At 41.8% G+C, this 23,124-nt stretch overlaps 1 protein-coding gene across 1 annotated transcript in view; it reads left to right on the forward strand.

Annotated features, from left to right (window-relative positions):
* The first annotated feature begins 658 nt into the window (after positions 1 to 658).
* The window catches only part of LOC113892722 (putative tetratricopeptide repeat protein 41), an 82,342-nt gene continuing 59,876 nt past the window's right edge, over positions 659 to 23,124 (forward strand). Inside the window, exons 1-2 of the mRNA XM_027541951.1 lie at positions 659 to 1,731; positions 20,067 to 20,227. Of these exons, the coding sequence (XP_027397752.1) occupies positions 951 to 1,731; positions 20,067 to 20,227 (942 nt within the window). The 5' untranslated portion in view covers positions 659 to 950. The remainder of the gene's footprint in view (positions 1,732 to 20,066; positions 20,228 to 23,124) is intronic.

Below are 23,124 nucleotides of genomic sequence, written 5' to 3' on the forward strand. Positions count from 1 at the left end.
TGTCAGGTGATCTTGATGGAAAATTGCCCTATTCATGATAACACGGTATGTTTCTCTATAGGTGAAAGCAACAAACAGTGAAGCAGCATTTGGTAAGAAAATGAGTTGCATCAAGAAAAAGCTCATAAAACTAGGTACTTTTCATTGAATCTTTTGCTTCTGAGCAAGATGCAAGCATATCTACCTCATTGTTGGAGGGTGTGTGTTTTTCCATTAGCTCAGTGGAATTGAATTACCAATGCATGTAGGTGAATGGAATGTTGTAAGAGCCCGCACAACTTGAGATAGAAATAATCACAGTACTCCATGAAGTTCTTAGATCCAGACTTCCTTGCCTCTCAGATGCCAGGTGCATTATTGGTCTTGGGCCTTATTATATTGCTATTTTAATTTATTCCTCTTTCCTGACCTCAACTTCATAACAATTTTCATTCTTGCTTCTGGTCATGGGTCTTGGCTTATTCTGTTGCTAGGTATGCTAGGCTCCTTTTCTGCATTTGCCTTCCTTTTCACACTTTAGCAAGTTCCCTTGCATAGATTCCAAATTAACAGGGAGGGGCAGAAGGAACACTGGAAAAGTAGGATGGGGGATGCTGAGGCAAACAGGGAGAACTGTATTCAGTGCCCACTTACCACCTGTGGATCTCAGCTCTTCAGCAAAAGCTTTGGGGAAACAGAGGTTCAATGAACTTCCTGGAATCCTAAAAAGAATTTCTTTTTTCTTTTTCAGTCCTGACTTAGACTCGATTGTTTTTCAAGTCTGATCTGTGCATTGTTTGGCATCAATCACATTATAGTATCTATAAGAAGAAGACATTCTGGGGAAAGATTTCAATATGTTTATAGCAAACATAATTAGGAGAAAGTTGTAGAAGCAGAGGAGGTTGGTGGCTGCACCAGAACAAAAATTGTTCCGTTTTAAGGGTTATATCATCTCTGAGCAAAGTGAAATGAAGGCAAATGAGAGTGAAGACAGGTCTGCCCAATTCCTTTTAAAGCCGCAGAAACCCATTCAGCCTTACATCTGCTCGACTCTGGGTGATTTTGAAGAAGAGAGAGACTTTTTGGCAAGCTATATCTTCCCTCAGCTGAATGAACTCTGCAATTCCCGGGGCACGTATTTCAAAGCTGTGGACCTGAGGTGGTCAGGGTTGGAGGCCCAAGTACCCTCACTCTCCAATCTGTTTAGACAGCATTTTTGTCTCCAGTCACAACACCTGAAGCTCTGTCTTGACTACGTGAACAGCTGCTTTCCTTTTTTCATCTGCTTGCTGGGTCAGACATACGGGGACTTTCTCCGTAACTACTCACCTGTCATGTTCTCCAAGGCAACTGACTTGTCAAGTTTATCCAGAGTGGAACAGAATCTCTATGTTGCTGCAAAAAACGGTTATCCTTGGGTCCTGGAGTATCCCACCTGCAGTCTGATGGAGTTAGAGGTCATCCAAGCAGCATTTCTGAATGAGTCTCAATTTCAGTATTTTTACTTTAGGAGGGGAACCATGCCGCTGAAGACTTGGGATGAGGAAAAAGAGGAGATGCTGTCTTCGGGTTGCCCGACCGACGATGAGGAGAGATTAAAGATCGGAATGCTGAAGGCCAAGATTATTAGCAAAGGGCTCCCTGTCAGGTTGTATAGAGATCTCCATGAGTTGGGTGAGCTGATTCTCAAGGACTGGTTGGTCGTGATAGAGAAACTTTGCCCAGCCACTGTAATGACGGAAAATACAGGTTAGTAAATATGGAGATAGCTAAGTCTACTGTCATAGGGTCATGTGTTTTGTGTGTCTTCCTTGTGAACGGAATTTTAAAATGGTTGAAATGTTATTTATGCATTTAAAATTGTTAGCATATTCCCGTAACATTCACTTCATATGAAGATTTTTGAAACTGAGAATAAGAGTAAATAGTAGGTCATGGAAGACGATTTAGGAAGTCAAGGAGCTTGGGGAAGACCTAAAATGTTTGGCAGTTAATGTGTAGATACAGAGGAGAGGTTCTAGACCAAGGCTGATTTTACCCCCAGGGGACTTCTGGCTACATCTGAAGACATTTTTGTTGTCACAGTTGGGGGTGTGCTACTGGTATCTACCAGGTCGAGGTCAGGGTCACTGTTACATCCTCCAGTGCACAGAACTGCCCCTCATAATAAAGAATTTTTCAATTGCAAATGTCAATAATGCCAAGGTTGAGAAACCCTAATCTAAAGGGAAGAGAACTTTTATTGTCAGGTGATTTTTGCATGTTATCACTTTTAATCTTTAAGATTTAGACCTGCAAGGTAGATGCTATAATTGCTGTTTTACAGATGAACCAATGAAAGCTGTGTAGCAGTTAAGTGACTTACCTAATGTCACTTCACCAGTGAGGGATCATTCTAGAATTTGAACCCAGGTCCTTCTGACTTCAAAACAATGCTCATTTGCTTTCACCCTTACTACTCATGGAGTCAGTAATCCATGGACTGGTAGTCTCAGCATCACCTAGGAACTTGCTAGAAATGCATTCTGGGTCTATTGAATTAGAATTTGCATTTTAATAAAGATGACAGGTGAGTTGCATATGCATCAAAGTTTGAAAAGCACTACCTGACATCATATTGAAATGATTATAGTTATTTTGAAAGCAGTGTCTTGTAGACACGTACAGATTAAAAACGGAAGAACACCATCAGAATAGGGTGGAGATTCTTCACCTAGAATCTAGAATAGATTCTTCACCTAGAATAGACTTTGGGAGGGATCTGCGATGCCATGAAATTATATGAAAAATAGAATGTTTTAATGCATATGTGTGTTTGGTGGACGTAGGAAGACATCGATCAAAGGAAGACACTGTCTTTGATCAAAAAGGTTTAATGACACAAAAAAGATTATGAATTACCATTGTAAGGGCCCAAGTAGTGTGGGAATGCGGAATGAGGATGGTGCATTCTCACATGCTTTAGGGACCAGGCAGGCAGAGTCCTTGTAATATGATAGGGAGCGGATCTGTGGTCAGCTGAATAGGAGGGAGTTGACCTACCTAAAGTCATTCACATTCATTGTTGGGGGTGAGATGTGAAATCCCACCTGTGCTGGTCAAACTAGACTCCACCTACAAACCAAATCATTTTGGGGTCCTAGAAAAGAATATTGTATCGATCATTACTCTGGGTTGCAAATGACTTACAATGGCTTCAAGAGAAAGAATTTATTAGTTTATATAACTTGAAAGCCTAGGGATAGGTCTTGTTCAGCTCAAGCTGCATCCACTTGCTCAAAGGAGGATTCCAGGCCCTTGTTTCTCACTGTTTCTCTGATGGCTCTGCTGTCCTCGTGCTGCCTCAGTTCTTTGGCTTCTCCATTATGGAGGGAAGATGGCTGTAGTAGCTCCAGGTTCGAGTCCAGCAGTAAATGACTCAAAGTCCTACCATTAAGTCTTTCTGTTCCTGATTAGCGGGACTTGGACTATATGCTTGTATCTGACTCAATCACTGGTATTGTGATTGATGTGATATGATTCTCTGATTTGGCTAATCCTGGGTCCTGTGCCACCTCTGGAGGTGCAGGGAGTCAGACCCACTACATTAACATGAATTGAGAGTTGAGACAAGGTGGGACCTGAAATGATAGTCTGTAGCTCAATAGGGTGTTGAGCAGTGCCAAAATATCTTCAGTATTCACTACAGCCTTGGAGTTTTAGAATGTCCAAAGACAGACATGTTCTCAGATCCAAGATTTTTCAGTTTCTAGCTGTGTGACCTTGGGAAAATGACATAATATTGGTAAGCCTAGATTTCTTCTGATTTCTGGTTAGCATTAATCACCTTGTGAGTAATAACGTATATTAAGCACCGAAATGGAGAAGGCAGTGGCAACCCACTCCAGTACTCTTGCCTGGAAAATCCCATGGACAGAGGAGCCTGGTAGGCTGCAGTCCATGGAGTCGCTAAGAGTCGGACACAACTGAGCGACTTCACTTTGACTTTTCACTTTCATGCATTGGAGAAGGAAATGGCAACCCACCCCAGTGTTCTTGCCTGGAGAATCCCAGGGACAGGAGAGCCTGGTGGGCTGCCATCTGTGGGGTCACACAGAGTCGGACACGACTGAAGCGACTTAGCAGCAGCAGCAGCAAGCACCCGAAAACAGTGCCTGACATATATTATGCTAATGGGTGAATCATGAAAAAAATGAGTCCTGGGAGAATATAGTATATATTTTACTAAAGCCTGAAGTATAGTTAATAATGATATTTTTTGACTAGTCTCAGTGTGAACTGCATCTGTCAGTTAATGTTTACTAACATGTTCAAGAATTAAACCTTTCTGTGTATTTGGGTGAGAGACAAATTGTTTCTCTATAGTTTTCTCCTTAGTCTTTGATGTTGGTTACTATTGAAAGGTTAGTTTGTTTTAGACTTTAGTTTTAAATATGTAATATATGGACTACATGTCTGCAGTAGAAGGTACAGAATGGGTGAACTATTAAAAAATCTTTAGAATAGAAGGATAAATTATTTTTCTTTTGGATCTTCAGTACCCTTTAATTGCCCACATAGTTCCAAAATCTCATAGCTGGGGTAAAAATAGGCCATATGGGTAGCTGATGGTTATCATAAGGCAGTCACACTCTTGACTTTTAGAAGCACTTCTGAGGTCCTTAGAGTTAACTGAGACTGGTGAGTGAGGTTCATGGTGAGCTAAAGAGACCCATTAGGTTGTGGGATCGTCTCCAATTCTCTCTAAGATCTTGAAATTTGCAGCTGACCTTGGCCAAACTGTTGGTCCTCTAGGTCTGTTCCGGCCCTTACCTGAACCAGAGGGCAGCCCAGTTAACTATGGAAGTGTAAGATGTCTTGAGACCTTACCAGGTTAAACCAGAGATGTTCATTCTCCTGCCTCATTTAAAAAACAACCCATTCCCAAACTCTGGAAGATGTAGGTATCTCTAGAGATGGGGGTACATTTTGGCAGTCCAGAATGCCTTGGCTTTAACAATGAGTTTAGAAACACATTAAATTGAAGCTAGAAGGAATCTCAGAGATCCAGTTGTCTGGCTGCCACTTATTTTACCTGAGAGTTTAAGGGACTTGCCCAATGGCAGAGTTGAAACTGTACTCATGGTTATCATTGTATTAGGGCATCTTATCCTAAAAATACACCCCACTCCCTCCCCCAACCATTGCCCTGGATAGAAACACATATGCCATGAGATTGAATTAGGTAACTTATACTTAGCTAACAATCTAAAAATACAAGAGGATATATGTAGCAAATCCAGTTTTTTTTTTTTTTTCTTTTGCCCTGTTCATTGTGAGATCATGAAATAACTTGGAATCCTAAGTAGGATTTCAGATACAAGTAGCATTGCTTGCCTGTAGCTTCCTTGCATTACAACGTAGAGTGGGTTATGAAATATTGTGCTAACATAGAAAGATGGTGGTAGGGACACAGAACACTTCCCTGGGCATTCATAATAACCATGTGAAATGGAAAATGCTAAACTACAAATCTAAGACATTAAAATATATCTTTTTGTCTCTAAAGACTTTAAGCACAACTTTGAACGTTTCTATCATGAAGAGTTCACTGAGAAGTGCAAGGAAGTGTTTGTTATTTCCAAGGAGTCTAGCAGGATCTTTGAAATCTTGGAAAGATTTGCCTTAAAGGATATGGAATCTGATTTTAACAGTCCTGCAGCAGGCTCCAGCTTAGACTCTGTTCTCAGGTACGACGTCAAGAAATCCCAAGCAAAGCAGTCTGACTTTAGTGAATAGACTCCTCCAATTTGGAATATCTTCCTTCCCTCCCCCTTTCTGCCCCTGCCTGTAAGACAGGCTTCCTAAAAAAGCCACCCCCGGGTTAGAATCTCCTCATCAGAACTCACTCTGCAACTGCTAAATTTTCCTGACTGTTTCAGTTCTTTCTTCCAGTCTCCTCAAGAAGATTATAAACCCTGGAGGACAGAGAGCTCGCCTTCTGTTTTAATCCCATAGTCCGAAGTTTGTCTAAGTTATTCCTGACAATGATGAAATGATTTTAAGGAGAAAAAGTTGGATTAGGAAACATGACTAATGCATCTGTACAGTATTGCATAATTTACAAAGAACTTCCACATACATCATCAGCTCGTTATTAAGATATTCAGCCAACACTTGTTAATGGCTGACTATGGGCCATAGCAAGGAATTGAGTTACCTTACCCAAAGTTTGCACTCCTTCACTTTTTTCAGTGTTCTCTTCATTCAGACAAAGAAGCCACCTGCAATGCAGGAGACCCTGGTTTGATTCCTTGGAAGGGAAGATCCCCTGGAGAAGGGAAAGGCTACCCACTTCAGTATTCTGGCCTGGAGAATTCCATGGACTGTATAGTCCATGGGGTCACAAAGAGTCGGACACGACTGAGTGACTTTCACTTCACTTCACCCAAAGTTTGCACTCCTTCACTTTTTCTCAGTATCCTCTTCATTCAGACCCCCATATCTTTTCCTTTTCTGGGTGGTGACGTATTCTCTTCACCACCCACAGGCATGAAAAGGCTGGGGCATGAAGAAAGCTGGGTTGTCTGTGGTGTCCTTCCCAGTTTCAACCCTAGAAATAGGGAGGTTCCTTGGACTGTTTTATTTCTTCTATTCTCATCCTCAAGTTCTTACCACAGGTATCATTTATTCTGTGAGGGTTTCAGGATTTGAGATAAACCCATGGTGGCTCAGGGCTATGCTCCACCGTCTCTGCCCCAGTCTCACCACCCACTATGACTGCAGAGCTACTAACATTCTTATGGTTCCGGGAACCCATGCCAAGAGGAAGACAGTTTATTTGGTTAAAACAACATGGTGCTCGGGGGACTTCCCTGGTGGTCCAGTGGCTAAGACTGTGCAACAAGACAAGTTATACCGTGCTCACGCCAGTTCAGAGAAGTCATTTATTCCTTATTACAAGCCAAAACACCCCCATGGAGCAGCTGGCTACTGCTCAGAGAGTCACTGACAACTGTGGTCATTTTGTTGCATTTCTAATGTCATGGTCATCAGGATTATGGGAATCCTTGGCATATGAGTGTTTTGATTTTTTATTCTCTCTCCTGATGGTGCAGAGTCTCCCTTCCAGGATCTTTGGGCAGGTTGGGCCCTTGACATAACCCCAGGTTCATGTTGGACAACCCTAGAGTCTATGGTAGTTGGAGGAGCCTTCCAAGGTTACCATCTTTCCACTCTCCTAATTTTATACAGGACAGAGCCGAACCCAGAGAGAGAATGTCTTGTTTGGAAGCAAGTGAGTTCACAGTGGAGAGACTGGAATTTCTTTTAACTTTTAAAAGATTGGAATATAATTGCTTTATAATGTTGTGTTAGTTTCTGTTGTACAATGAAATGAATCAGCTATATGTGTACATCCCTGGAGAAAGAAATGGCAACCTGCTCCAGTATTCTTACCTGGGAAATCCCATGGACAGAGGAGCCTGGCGGGCTATAGTTCATGGAGTTGCAAAGAGCTGGACATGACTGAACACACATGCAATATATATACATGTATTCCCTCCCTCATGAAGCTCCCTCCCAGAGAGACTAGAATTTCATCTCTCTTAGAGACAGATGTATGCAGGAAAAATTTCCCTCCCTCCCTCTTTTTGGGTAGTTATTCTTGACTACGTTTCCCCCGTTTGTTTTTCAGAATAAATCCTCTTCCAGCTTACAAGTCTATTTTGCTGTTGTCTGGAGAACGTGGTTGTGGCAAGTCCACTCTACTTGCCAACTGGGTGAACTATTTCAAGACGAAATACCCGAACATGGTGCTGATCCCTCATTTTGTGGGCAGCACCTGTGAAAGCAGTGACATCATGTCCGTGATCCATTACTTCATCACAGAATTGCAGTACAAACACTATGGTAATGGAATTAGACTTTGAAATTCATTCAGAAAAATTTTGTTTAAAAGTGATCATTCTGTCTTCTGCCCACGAGGCTATTTTTCTCTTGTTCCAATCTAAACCCTTATATAGTCTTGCCTATGTATCTGCCCACCTCTTCTGCTCTCAGAATTGTTTCTTTTCTTCCTTTCTTTCTTCTTTCCTTCCCCAAATGTGAACTGAGTGCCTTATATGCCAGTGAGGATACAACCGTGAAAAAAGTGGACAGAATACGTTAGCCTCATGGGGTTTTCCTGTTATTGGAGAGCAAAGGGGACAAAGAGTTAATGACTAAAAAATATAGAATGTTTGGAAGAGGTTAAGTTCTATGAAGAAAAATAAATCAGAGAAAGAAAGTAGGCAGTGTGTATGTGTAAGGATTTTAGGACTTTAAAGGTATCGTCTGGGCAAGCTTCACTGAGGAAGGGACATTTGAATAAATACTTGAAAGAGGGAGCCAGGCAGATTATCTCAGGGAGAACATTCCAGTCAATGGGAACAGTTGCAAGGGCTCCAAGGCAGGATATGCCTCTCAGCTATTGCTCAGGTTCAGTTCAGTTCAGTTCAGTCACTCAGTCGTGTCTGACTCTTTGCGACCCTGTGGACTGCAGCAGGCCAGGCCTCCCTGTCCATCACCAACTCCCAGAGTTCACTCAAACTCATGTCCATTGAGTCAGTGATGCCATCCAACCATCTCATCCTCTGTTGCCCCCTTCTCCTCCCACCTTCAATCTTTCCAAGCATCAGAGTTTTTTCAAATGAGTCAGTTCTTCACATCAGGTGGCCAAAATATTAGAGTTTCAGCTTCAACATCAGTCCTTCCAATGAACACCCAGGACTGATTTCCTTTAGGATGGACTGGTTGGATCTCCTTGCAGTCCAAGGGGCTCTCAGGAGTCTTCTCCAACACCACAGTTCAAAAGCATCAATTCTTCAGCGCTCAGCTTTCTTTATAGTCCAACTCTCACATCCATACATGACCACTGGAAAAACCATAGCCTTGACTAGACGGACCTTTGTTGGCAAAGTAATGTCTCTGCTTCTTAATATGCTGTCTAGGTTGGTCATAATTTTCCTTCCAAGGAGTAAGCAGCTTTTAATATCATGGCTGCAGTCACCATCTGCAGTGGTTTTGGAGCCCCCCCAAAAGAGTCTGCGACTGTTTCCACTGTTTCCCCGTCTATTTGCCTTGAAGTGATGGGACCAGATGCCATGATCTTAGTTTTTTGAATGTTGAGCTTTAAGCCAACTTTTCACTCTCCTCTTTTACTTTCATCAAGAGGCTGCCATAGTTCTTCGTTTTCAGCTATTGCTCCTCCCGGTCAGTTCAGTAGCTCTCTACTAAGCATGTTTACTCACTCATTCATTACAAAGTATTTATTGGTTGCCTGTTCTGTGCCTGTCATTGGTTTGGGTTCTGGGGACATAACACTAGTCTGGCAAACAAGATCATGACTCCCATAGGTCTAATGTTCTGTTGAGAAAGGCAGATAGCCAATAATCAAGAGATGTTTCAAATAATGATGAATGCCACACAGAGTGATGTGCTGAGACGATGGGCTGGCTGTTGAGGTTGAGTGGTCATGAACTGTATCTCTGTATTAGTTGGAATAACTTTGGCTGCTGTTTATACATCCCATTTCAGTGGCTTCTCGAAGTTTATTTCTAGCTCGTGTTTGTGTTAGTCACTCAGTCGTGTCTGATTCTTTGAGACTCCCATGGACTGTAGTCTGCCAGGCTCCTCTGTCCATGGGATTCTCTAGGCAAGAATACTGGAGTGGGTTGCTAGTCCCTTCTCCAAGGAATCTTCCCAACCCAGGGATCGAACCCAGGTCTCCTGCACTGCAGGCAGATTCTTTACCATCTGAGCCATTTCTAGCTCATGCAACAGTTCAGTTCAGGGTTCCTAGTTAGAGAACGAGTGGCTTTTTCCCACGTGGTGATTTGGGGCCGCAGGCTCTTTCCATCTTGAGGCTGTGTCATCTTCTAGGGCCTCAGAGTCATCTGCTTTTGGCTAGAGGAAGAGAAAATCGAGTGGAAAAGGCACACCTTTCCTTAAAAGTCTCAGCCAGGTTGTGACACGAGTCACTTCCACCCTCATTCTTTTGGCAAGAAGTCAGCCACCCTAGGCTCCCATGGCCACACTGGGAAGGAGTCAGGTAGGAATAGAAAGCTACCCTCACCGTCTTTAAGAGGGAGCATAAACTTTCACAGGACAGGCGGCCATCTCTGCTACACTCTTGGGAGATCTCACAGACAAGAAGGAGCCAGCCATGAGGAGATCAGAACATTCCAGACAGAAGGGACAACTAAGGTCCCTAAGCTGGAAACAAAGTGGAGTGAGTCAGAAAGGGAAAGAGGCAGTATGTCCAGACTCTGGTGGGGGAAGAGGGGAGTGCTACCAGATGAAGCAGGATAAGATAGAGGATGGGCCACTTTGTATCTGAGTTTTGTAGAACAGGATCTTGGGTTAGATTCTATTGTGTGCAGTGGGAGGCCAGTGGAGGATTTTGAGCAGGGAACTGGCATGATTTGGTTGGTATTTGTCAAAGCTCAAAATCGTCTCCTGTGTAGAAATAGGTGTGGGGGAGTCAGCATGGTGGCAGTGACACTTGTTAGAGGCTATCACAGTGGTCCAAGTGGGAAGAGGTGATAGCTTGGGGGAGCGGAGGAGCAAGGGGATGGATGGGAGCACACTGAGGAATTGAATGTGAGAACTGAAGGACAGGGAGAGATTACGGATTCTCCTAGTTTTCGGCTTAAGGAAACTAGGTGGACAGTCAGGGTGGTTCACTGAAATGGGACAACGTTGATGGGGCAGCAGGTTTCGAGGGTAATCAAGAATTCTGCTTTGGTCAGGAGAGATTGAAGATGCAAGGCTTACGTGGACAGAGAGAACAATCCTATGGGATCCACCTCTGTTCTAGGAGAAGCTGGGGAGCCCGATGGCTTCTATCAGCTGTGAGACCTGGGCGAGTTATTTAACTCTCTCTGGCTCAGTTTTCCCATTTGTGAAATATGGATAGGAAGGAAAAAGATGTCTTGTAGGTAGTTGAGAGGATGAACTAAGATAAAGTCTGAGAAACAAAGACACTTAACACAATGCTTGGCATATAGTGCTGTGCTGTGCTTGGTTTCTCAATCATGTCTGACTCTTTGTGACCCCATGGACTGTAGCCCGTCAGGCTCCTCTGTCTATGGGGATTCTTCAGGCAAGAATACTGGACTGGGTTGCCATGCCCTCCTCCAGGGGCTCTTCCGATTGCAGGGATCGAACCAAGGTCTCCTGTACTGCAGGTGGATTCTTTACCATTTGAGTCACCAGGGAAGCTCAAGAATACTGGAGTGGGTAGCCTATCCCTTCTCCAGGGGATCTTCCCAACCCAGAAATTGAACCGGGGTCTCCTGCTTTGCAGGCAGATTCTTTACTGGCTGAGCTACCAGGGAAACCGCAGCACCAACAGATATTAGATATTATTATTATCATCATTAGGTGCCTTCTGTGTATTTGCATGTTTGTATGTGTCTGACCCTTCCTGCTTTGGAGACTTCATCCTTTCTCACCCAGGGCTTGTACCCACATGAGCCTCTGGGTACTGAGCGAGTGTCGGGGCCCTGGGGGAGTTTTGATGGGTGTAGATCATCTCTGGATGAAGGGACAAATATGTGTTCCCTTCTGCGTGTGTGTGTGTAGGTGTGTCTGTGAGTAAATAAAGTGATCACGTGGGCGTGAGTTTTTAGTGGCTGCATTTCTCAGAGTGTGCTAAGTGTAAAGTCAAAATCAGTAGCAGCAGGTGTGTCTGATTCTAAGTGAAAGCGACTAGTACCACTCAGGCTCATCCCAAAGGTGTTCATTCTGGCAAGGCTGATGATTAGATGCTCAACTGTACACATGCAATTATGATTTTATTCTCCCAATAAATTGCTGTTTTCTTGAGTGTCTTTTTAGGTATGGAAAGCGCCTAATAAAAACAGCTGCTGTCTTTCAAACAAACAAATCTTTAAGCTGACAAAGCAGAATAAATTCATTAACAGCCTGTGAACACTTGACAGTCAGGCACCACCTCTGCTTGTTAATGGGAAGGCAGTGGTTCTGGACTTGGCCCGCCCGGATTTTCAGTTCTGGCTCCACTATTTACTAGCTGTGTGATCTTAGGCAGTTCACTTAAGCAATCTGTGCCTCAGTTTCTCATCTCTAAAATGGGGATGGGAATAATAGTACCTACAGAAAGCTGTGTCAGGGTTAACAGATGATACATGTAAAGAACTTAAATGGGTCCTTGGCATAGTTTGCTGTTATTGCTTTTGTTATTATTCCTCTGAGCTGAGCTGGAGAAAGAAGCAGGGAGTGGGGGACAGCTGAGGGAAACAAGAAAGTCCTATTCATTATCTAGACTAAGGGGTGCAAGGATGGAAAGCAAGAGAGTTGGTAGCTGTTCTCCAGTGTCTCCATGGTAAAGAATCCACCTGCAGCGCAGGAGATGTGGGTTCAATTCCTGGGTCAGGAAGATCCCCTGGAGAAGGAAATGGCAACCCACTCTAGTATTCTTGCCTGGAAAATCCCACAGACAGGGGAGCCTGGCAGGCTACAGTCCGCGGGGTCACAGAGAGTCAAACACGACTGAGCACGCATGCATGCTACGCGGAAACTCAGGGGAAGCCAGGATGAGCAGGGCTGGCTGGCTCCAGCATCGTTTAGCATCACTGCCTTGGCTTGGAAGCTGGCTTTCACCTGAGGGAGGTGAACGTGGGAAGAGGAGGAGCCACTGCTGAGAGCACAGCCAGGCCTGAGAGGTCATATGAAGATGCAGGCAGAGAGCATTTTCTTGTACCCAACTCAGCTGTCCACAGCTGCAGCGCCTGTGTGGGCTGTGAGCCCTGCCCTCCCTCCCCATCATGGGGATGCTAAAACTCCCCTGGGTGAAGCTGACATTTCTGCTCTTCCGTCCCCACCCCTGCTGGCCAGGATATAGCGATCTAGCAGAGGAGAACTGCCCACCCGTGGCCAAGTCTCTGACCCAAGTGCCCTTGCCTGCTAGGCAGCTGCAGCTGACGTCCCCCTCATGACAGGCTTCATAGAAGGTCATAGAAGAGCCTCCGCCTTTCCTCTTTTCATGTTTCCTCACTGTATTATTCCAGACCCTAGCAGCAGCCCTAACTAACAAGGAGCTCCTTTTATCAAAGGCTTTCTGGGGGCCAGATGCTGTGCTGAGGGCTTCATCAACATCTCATTGTTTTTCCCCAAGAGGTCTGTCTTGATGATGCTTCTGTGTAATACAGTTATTCTCCCTGCTTGGACAAAATAGAGTAAATTTTTTAAAAATTAATGAATTTTTGGCTGTGCTGAGTCTTCGTTGCTGCCCCAGGGATTTCTCTAGTTGTGGGGAGCAGGAGCTATTCTCTAGTTGCAACGTATGGGCTTCTAATTGTGGTGGCTTCTCTTGTTGCAGAGCACAGGCTCTAGGCACGTGGGCTTTAGTGGTTGTAGCATGTGGGCTCAGTATTGCGGCTCAAAGGCTCTAGAGCACAGCCTCAGTAGTTGGGGCACATGGGCTTAGTTGCTCCAAGGCATGTGGGATCTTCCCGGATCAGGGATTGAACCTTTGTCCCCTGCATTGGCAGGTGGATTCTTAAATAGATTAAATCTTCATATACTTAAGAAACTTAATCCAGTCCAGTTTCTTTGCATAACTTGATTTCTAGATCCTAACAGGTCTTAATTTATTTGAAAAATATTAGTTTTGAAAATTAAAAGCAAGGCAGAAATTGTATGTCCCAAAGTGCTTTTAGAATATTAGGGGGAGGAGCTAAGATGGCGGAGGAGTAGGACGGGGAGAACACTTTCTCCCCCCCAAATTCATCAAAAGAACATTTAAACGCCGAATAAATTCCACAAAACAACTTCTGAATGCCGGCAGAGGACATCAGGCACCCAGAAAAGCAACCCAAGTCTTCGAAAGGAGAGAGAAGAAATACAGCTCCACTCACCAGAACACCGACACAAGCTTCCCTAACCAAGAAACCTTGACAAGCCACCTGTACAAATCCACACAGAGCGAGGAAACACCACAATAAAAAGAACTCCACAAACTGCTAGAATACAGAAAGGACACCCCAAACTCAGCAATTTAAACAAGATGAAGAGACAGAGGAATACCCAGCAGATAAAGGAACAGGATAAATGCCCACCAAACCAAACAAAAGAGGAAGAGATAGGGAATCTACCTGATAAAGAATTCCGAATAATGATAGTGAAATTGATCCAAAATCTTGAAATCAAAATGGAATCACAGATAAATAGCTTGGAGACAAAGATTGAGAAGATGCAAGAAAGGTTTAACAAGGACCTAGAAGAAATAAAAAAGAGTCAATATAAAATGAATAATGCAATAAATGAAATTAAAAACACTCTGGAGGCAACAAATAGTAGAATAACAGAGGCAGAAGATAGGATTAGTGAATTAGAAGATAGAATGGTAGAAATAAATGAATCAGAGAGGATAAAAGAAAAACGAATTAAAAGAAATGAGGACAATCTCAGAGACCTCCAGGACAATATTAAACACTACAACATTCGAATCATAGGGGTCCCAGAAGAAGAAGACAAAAAGAAAGACCATGAGAAAATACTTGAGGAGATAATAGTTGAAAACTTCCCTAAAATGGGGAAGGAAATAATCACCCAAGTCCAAGAAACCCAGAGAGTCCCAAACAGGATAAACCCAAAGCGAAACACCCCAAGACACATATTAATCAAATTAACAAAGATCAAACACAAAGAACAAATATTAAAAGCAGCAAGGGAAAAACAACAAATAACACACAAGGGAATTCCCATTAGGCTAACAGCTGATCTTTCAATAGAAACTCTTCAAGCCAGGAGGGAATGGCAAGACATACTTAAAGTGATGAAAGAAAATAACCTACAGCCCAGATTATTGTACCCAGCAAGGATCTCATTCAAATATGAAGGAGAAATCAAAAGCTTCTCAGACAAGCAAAAGCTGAGAGAATTCAGCACCACCAAACCAGCTCTCCAACAAATACTAAAGGATTTTCTCTAGACAGAAAACACAAAAACAGTGTATAAACTCGAACCCAAAACAATAAAGTAAATGGCAATGGGATCATACTTATCAGTAATTACCTTAAATGTAAATGGGTTGAATGCCCCAACCAAAAGACAAAGACTGGCTGAATGGATACAAAAACAAGACCCCTACATATGTTGTCTACAAGAGACCCACCTCAAAACAGGGGACACATACAGACTGAAAGTGAAGGGCTGGAAAAAGATTTTTCATGCAAATAGGGACCAAAAGAAAGCAGGAGTAGCAATATTTATATCAGATAAAATAGACTTTAAAACAAAGGCTGTGAAAAGAGACAAAGATGGTCACTACATAATGATCAAAGGATCAATCCAAGAAGAAGATATAACAATTATAAATATATATGCACCCAACACGGGAGCACCGCAATATGTAAGACAAATGCTAACAAGTGTGAAAGGAGAAATTAACAATAACACAATAATAGTGGGAGACTTTAATACCCCACTCACATCTATGGATAGATCAACTAAACAGAAAATTAACAAGGAAACACAAACGTTAAACGATACAATAGACCAGTTAGACCTAATTGATATCTATAGGACATTTCATCCCAAAACAGTGAATTTCACCTTTTTCTCAAGCGCACATGGAACCTTCTCCAGGATAGATCACATCCTGGGCCATAAATCTAGCCTTGGTAAATTCAAAAAAATAGAAATCATTCCAAGCATCTTTTCTGACCACAATGCAGTAAGATTAGATCTCAATTACAGGAGAAAAACTATTAAAAATTCCAACATATGGAGGATGAACAACACCCTGCTGAATAACCAACAAATCACAGAAGAAATCAAAAAAGAAATCAAAATTTACATAGAAACTAATGAAAATGAAAACACAACAACTCAAAACCTGTGGGACACTTTAAAAGCAGTCCTAAGGGGAAAGTTCATAGCAATACAGGCATACCTAAAGAAACAAGAAAAAACTCAAATAAATAACCTAACCCTACACCTAAAGCAACTAGAAAAGGAAGAAATGAAGAACCCCAGGGTTAGTAGAAGGAAAGAAATCTTAAAAATTAGGGCAGAAATAAATGCAAAAGAAACAAAAGAGACCACAGCAAAAATCAACAAAGCCAAAAGCTGGTTCTTTGAAAGGATAAATAAAATTGACAAACCATTAGCCAGACTCATCAAGAAACAAAGGGAGAAAAATCAAATCAATAAAATTAGAAATGAAAATGGAGAGATCACAACAGACAACACAGAAATACAAAGGATCATAAGAGACTACTATCAACAATTATATGCCAATAAAATGGACAACGTGGAAGAAATGGACAAATTCTTAGAAAAGTACAACTTTCCAAAACTGGACCAGGAAGAAATAGAAAATCTTAACAGACCCATCACAAGCACAGAAATTGAAACTGTAATCAAAAATCTTCCAGCAAACAAAAGCCCAGGTCCAGATGGCTTCACAGCTGAATTCTACCAAAAATTTAGAGAAGAGCTAACACCTATCCTGCTCAAACTCTTCCAGAAAATTGCAGAGGAAGGTAAACTTCCAAACTCATTCTATGAGGCCACCATCACCCTAATACCAAAACCTGACAAAGATCCCACAAAAAAAGAAAACTACAGGCCAATATCACTGATGAACATAGATGCAAAAATCCTTAACAAAATTCTAGCGATCAGAATCCAACAACACATTAAAAAGATCATACACCATGACCAAGTGGGCTTTATCCCAGGGATGCAAGGATTCTTCAATATACGCAAATCAATCAATGTTATACACCACATTAACAAATTGAAAAACAAAAACCATATGATTATCTCAATAGATGCAGAGAAAGCCTTTGACAAAATTCAACATCCATTTATGATAAGAACTCTCCAGAAAGCAGGAATAGAAGGAACATACCTCAACATAATAAAAGCTATATATGACAAACCCACAGCAAACATTATCCTCAATGGTGAAAAATTGAAAGCATTTCCTCTAAAGTCAGGAACAAGACAAGGGTGCCCACTTTCAGCACTACTATTCAACATAGTTTTGGAAGTTTTGGCCACAGCAATCAGAGCAGAAAAAGAAATAAAAGGAATCCAAATTGGAAAAGAAGAAGTAAAACTCTCACTGTTTGCAGATGACATGATCCTTTACATAGAAAACCCTAAAGACTCCACCAGAAAATTACTAGAAGTAATCAATGATTATAGTAAAGTTGCAGGATATAAAATCAACACACAGAAATCCCTTGCATTCCTATACACTAATAACGAGAAAACTGAAAGAGAAATTAAGGAAACAATTCCATTCACCATTGCAACGGAAAAAATAAAATACTTAGGAATATATCTACCTAAAGAAACCAAAGACCTATATATAGAAAACTATAAAACACTGGTGGAAGAAATCAAAGAGGACACTAATAGATGGAGAAATATACCATGTTCATGGATTGGAAGAATCAATATAGTGAAAATGAGTATACTACCCAAAGCAATTTATAGATTCAATGTAATCCCTATCAAGCTACCAACAGTATTCTTCACAGAGCTAGAACAAATAATTTCACAATTTGTATGGAAATACAAAAAACCTCGAATAGCCAAAGCTATCTTGAGAAAGAAGAATGGAACTGGAGGAATCAACCTGCCTGACTTCAGGCTCTACTACAAAGCCACAGTCATCAAGACAGTATGGTACTGGCACAAAGACAGAAATATTGATCAATGGAACAAAATAGAAAGCCCAGAGATAAATCCACGCACATATGGACACCTTATCTTTGACAAAGGAGGCAAGAATATACAATGGATTAAAGACAATCTCTTTAACAAGTGGTGCTGGGAAAACTGGTCAACCACTTGTAAAAGAATGAAACTAGACCACTTTCTAACACCATACACAAAAATAAACTCAAAATGGATTAAAGATCTCAATGTAAGACCAGAAACTATGAAACTCCTAGAGGAGAACATAGGCAAAACACTCTCCGACATACATCACAGCAGGATCCTCTATGACCCACCTCCCAGAATATTGGAAATAAAAGCAAAAATAAACAAATGGGACCTAATTAAACTTAAAAGCTTCTGCACAACAAAGGAAACTATTAGCAAGGTGAAAAGGCAGCCTTCAGAATGGGAGAAAATAATAGCAAATGAAGCAACTGACAAACAACTAATCTCAAAAATATACAAGCAACTCCTACAGCTCAACTCCAGAAAAATAAATGCCCAATCAAAAAATGGGCCAAAGAACTAAATAGACATTTCTCCAAAGAAGACATACAGATGGCTAACAAACACATGAAAAGATGCTCAACATCACTCATTATCAGAGAAATGCAAATCAAAACCACTATGAGGTACCATTTCACGCCAGTCAGAATGGCTGCAATCCATAAGTCTACAAGCAATAAATGCTGGAGAGGGTGTGGAGAGAAGGGAACTCTCTTGCACTGTTGGTGGGAATGCAAACTAGTACAGCCACTATGGAGAACAGTGTGGAGATTCCTCAAAAAACTGGAAATAGAACTGCCTTATGATCCAGCAATCCCACTGCTGGGCATACACACTGAGGAAACCAGAAGGGAAAGAGTCACGTGTACCCCAATGTTCATCGCAGCACTGTTTATAATAGCCAGGACATGGAAGCAACCTAGATGCCCATCAGCAGATGAATGGATAAGAAAGCAGTGGTACATATACACAATGGAGTATTACTCAGCCATTAAAAAGAATACATTTGAATCAGTTCTAATGAGATGGATGAAACTGGAACCTATTATACAGAGTGAAGTAAGCCAGAAAGAAAAACACCAATACAGTATACTAACGCATATATATGGAATTTATAAAGATGGAAACAATAACCCTGTGTACGAGACAGCAAAAGAGACACCGATGTATAGATCAGTCTTATGGACTCTGTGGGAGAGGGAGAGGGTGGGAAGATTTGGGAAAATAGCATTGAAACATGTATAATATCATGTATGAAACGAGTCACCAGTCCAGGTTCGATGCACGGTACTGGATGCTTGGGGCTGGTGCACTGGGACGACCCAGAGGGAGGGGAGGGGAGGGAGGAGGGTGGAGGGTTCAGGATGGGGAACGCGGGTATACCTGTGGCGGATTCATTTCGATATTTGGCAAAACTAATACAATTATGTAAAGTTTAAAAATAAAATTAAATTAAAAAAAAAAGAATATTAGGTAGGTGATTACCATTTTGGGTTGCTGCTAGTGTGTCACTTAATCACATCCTGCAAGTTGGTCCTCTCAAATTACTTCCTTTAGTCTTTGCTGATTCATAACTTAATTCTTCCTAGTAATTTCCAGAATCCAAGGTCTGGAGTCCATTACTAAGGGTAGAGTTATTTAGGATCAGTTGTATTAGGTTTAAAATGAGCCAGGACCAAAGAAACTAGGTGGTGGGTAGGAGATATTGTGTGTGTGTGTGTGTGTGTGTGCATGCACTCACACAGCTGGACCCCCAGAGTGGTGGCTGTGACCCCTAAACAGGAACTGATCTTAAGGTGGTGCAGAAGCTTCACAGATCACATAGCCTGACTTCTCTTTCTTCCCATCCAGTTCTTTGTAACATGATCAATTTTTGCATTTTGGAAAGTGAGAGTAGTGCTTTGGATCATACATAATATTTTTTATATAAAATCCTGAAAATATGTAGGAGACACGTGGTGGTAAATATCATTACCTCTTTAGGGTTGAATATTTTGAGACTGCTTATCACACATATGGCCTTCCCAGGTGGCTCAGTGGTAAAGCGCCCGCCTGCCAATTCAAGAGACACAGGATACTCGAGTTCGATCCCTGGGTCGAGAAGATCCCCTGGAGAAGGGAATGGCAACCCACTCCAGCATTCTTGCCTGGAAAATCCTGTGGACAGAGGACCTTGGCGGGTTATAGTCCATGGAGTCACAAAGAGTCAGACAAGACTGAGTGGCTGAGCATGCACACACCATCCTACACCATCTGTATGTGTCATACAGCTGTGGGTAGCACTCCTTGTTCCCAACCCCTTCTGCTTCCCCAACCCATTAACATATACCTAATTTGAGCACATTTCTATGCTGTAGGTACCCAGCTTGAAACTGATATTCTCAATGAAGATGCAAATATCTTGGCCTTTTCACTTCTTGTAGACGTATTCATTGCTTCCATCAATGTAAAGCCATGTATACTTGTACTGGACGGAATTGAAGAATTGGCTGGCATATATGGGATTTCAGGAGAGAAGGTAATCTCTTTTCAAAATAATATCCATTTTATTATTATTTAATAAAAAGAAAACCCCTTAATTAATTTTTTTGAACTTTTTATTTTGTATTGGGATATAGCCGATTAACAATGTTGTAATAATTTCAGGTGAACAGAGAAGGGACTCAGCCATACATATACATGGAGCCATTCTCCTCTAAACCCCCCTCTCCTCCAGGCTGCCACATAATATTGAGTGGAGTTCTATGTGCTATACAGTAGGTCCTTGTTGGAAAACGGCTTGATTTAGAATGTACACAATACCATTCCCTTGCATTGCATATCTATAGTTATAGGCAATGCTGCTTCTAGTTACTTCTGAATATTTTACGAAACAAATACTTACGTAACACAACTAGCCAGGCATTATTCTAGAAACTTTAGAGATATTTACATTGAATTCTCACAGCAATCCTTGATAGACTGGGATCATCATCCCTATTTATATAAATGGGATTGGACTTGGAGATATTAGACAACTTGCTGAAGGTCCTAAGGTGATGGTGGACTTGAAATTCAAGCATGGGAAGCCTGGTTCTAGAAACTGGCCATTACTGCTGCACAGTTCTGCCCTGCTATTTTATACTTCAGTCAAACATTTATCGGGCCCCTATTATATTCTTTAGCTTGTATATTTTGATTTGCCTTATCTATACTTAATTTTTCATATATCAAATTCTATCAATTGTTTGCTATCTTTAGTTTTTCTTCTGTTTGACATGATATTGGATCAATGGCACCTCCAATGCTTTTTAGTATTAGTCATTACTTTGTGAAGCATTTTCTATAAAACTTATACATGCATAATTATAAATTGTGTAATTCACGTATATTTCTCATAGAACATATAAAAAAGAAGAAGAAAATAGAAAATTAAATATCCTCACAGCCTCACCATTGTTAAACCTTCTTTTTTCTATGGATAGCTGTATACACATACATACGCTTATATAAGTGAAGTTATATACCATATTATTTTGTAATCTGCTTTTTAATTCAGTACATGGTGACCACCATACATCCAACAAATAATTATTGACCGCTTACCATGGGAAAAGCACTGTAAGCAGACAGACATAGTCTAAGAAATAGAGCTTTCATTCTAGCAGGGAATGGCAGATATTAGTAATATCATCACATAAATAAATATAAAATTACATCTGTGCTAAGTGCTGGCAGGGATCAGTATGTAGTATTGTGAAGGCCTCTAACGAAAGCATTTGACCTTTGGAAAAGGCTTCCTGGAAGAGGGGAACAGGGAGAGCTCTTCAGGAGGAGGGACTGTCAGGCAATTCTCTAAGGCATCAATGCAGTGGTGAGGAGCCAGCCCCTGCAGCCAGACCCTTAGTTTGAATCCCAGCTCTGCTGCTTACCCTTGTAATGAATTTGATAAAATGTTTAGGCCCTCTGTGCTTCAGTTTCCTCCTCGGCCTTTCTGGAGGGTTGTTAGGGGGACTGAATGAGTTAATGAAATAAAATTATACCTAGGATTTAATTTATAGGGGGATAACTGAGTTGATGTCATGGAGAAACCAATGGCATTGAAAGAATTATTTATGATTTACAGTTTTGGAGAGAAGACATGCCTTGTCACGCAGGGCTCTGGGGGGAAATATTAGGGTGTCAGAAGGCAGAAGACAGGAGCCCGGGGCCAAAGCAATGACTGACACTAAAAAGCATTAGAGGTGCCATTGATCCAGTATCCCTTTAAACAGAAGAAAAACTAAAGATAGCAACCAATCAATGGGATTTGATATATGGAAAAATCAGTATAGATAAGGCAGATCAGAATATACAACAAAATTACTTTGGGGGTTTTCATGGGAAAGGCAAGGCAGGGCAGAGGACACAGTCTCGGATTGCTAGTTTGAATCATTCTAGTGGACTTTGGGGCATAGGGGCTTTCCCTCACTGTCTGGCACCTGACCCTTGGATGACTTAGGGCAGAGGAAGTACTGGCTTGGTGAGCAAGTTGAATAAGAAGGTGAGTCGGGGTGTGGTTGGTCATGGGTTGGCTTGTCTGCACACAGAAGGTATGTTTCATGCAATCTGCCCACCGCTCCCAGGAATTGGCTGGCCTTGGGAGGAGCAATTTCCCTGGATCTGTAAATTCCCCCGAGAGATGTGGAAACAACGTAAGATACAGAAGATTTTAAAAATGTAAGTAACCAGTGCAGTTGGTCCACACTCAACACAGTGCCCGGCTCAGAGTAAGCAGTCAGGATATGAGAGCTGCTGCTGCTGCTAAGTCACTTCAGTTGTGTCTGACTCTGTGCAACCCCATAGACAGCAGCCCACCAGGCTCCCCCGACCCTGGGATTCTCCAGGCAAGAACACTGGAGTGGGTTGCCATTTCCTTCTCCAATGCATGAAAGTGAAAAGTGAAAGTGAAGTTGCTCAGTCGTGTCCGACTCTTAACGACCCCATGGACTGCAGCCCACCAGGCTCCTCCGTCCGTGGGATTTTCCAGGCAAGAGTACTGGAGTGGGGTGCCATTGCCTTCTCCATGAGAGTTGCTATTATTAGGCAAAGAGGGATGGGAAAGGCTGTTTGTTAAAGGAATCAAGAAAGATTTTATTAGGTGTTCCTTTTATTCCAAATGAAACCATTTAATTTATGATAGTATTGCTACCCAAAGTGACAGTTCTTCAGCACAGGATAGTATCTTCTTTTTCAGTTGAATGTTTCAATTTGTACTCTGGCCATCACTGTAGGTCATTCTTCAGAAGTCTATGATTTTGTTAAAGTACTTGTAGGAACCTCTTCAGAGTCTGCATTTGTACTGTCAAATCCCTAATGGAGAGGTGAATCTGTCAATATGGAGTGTGAATTGGTATTGTCTTAGCACCATATTGCTTGCTATCCAAGTTACTGTTA

The sequence above is a fragment of the Bos indicus x Bos taurus genome, chromosome 5 (assembly GCF_003369695.1).
Source record: "Bos indicus x Bos taurus breed Angus x Brahman F1 hybrid chromosome 5, Bos_hybrid_MaternalHap_v2.0, whole genome shotgun sequence".
Lineage (NCBI taxonomy): Eukaryota > Metazoa > Chordata > Mammalia > Artiodactyla > Bovidae > Bos > Bos indicus x Bos taurus.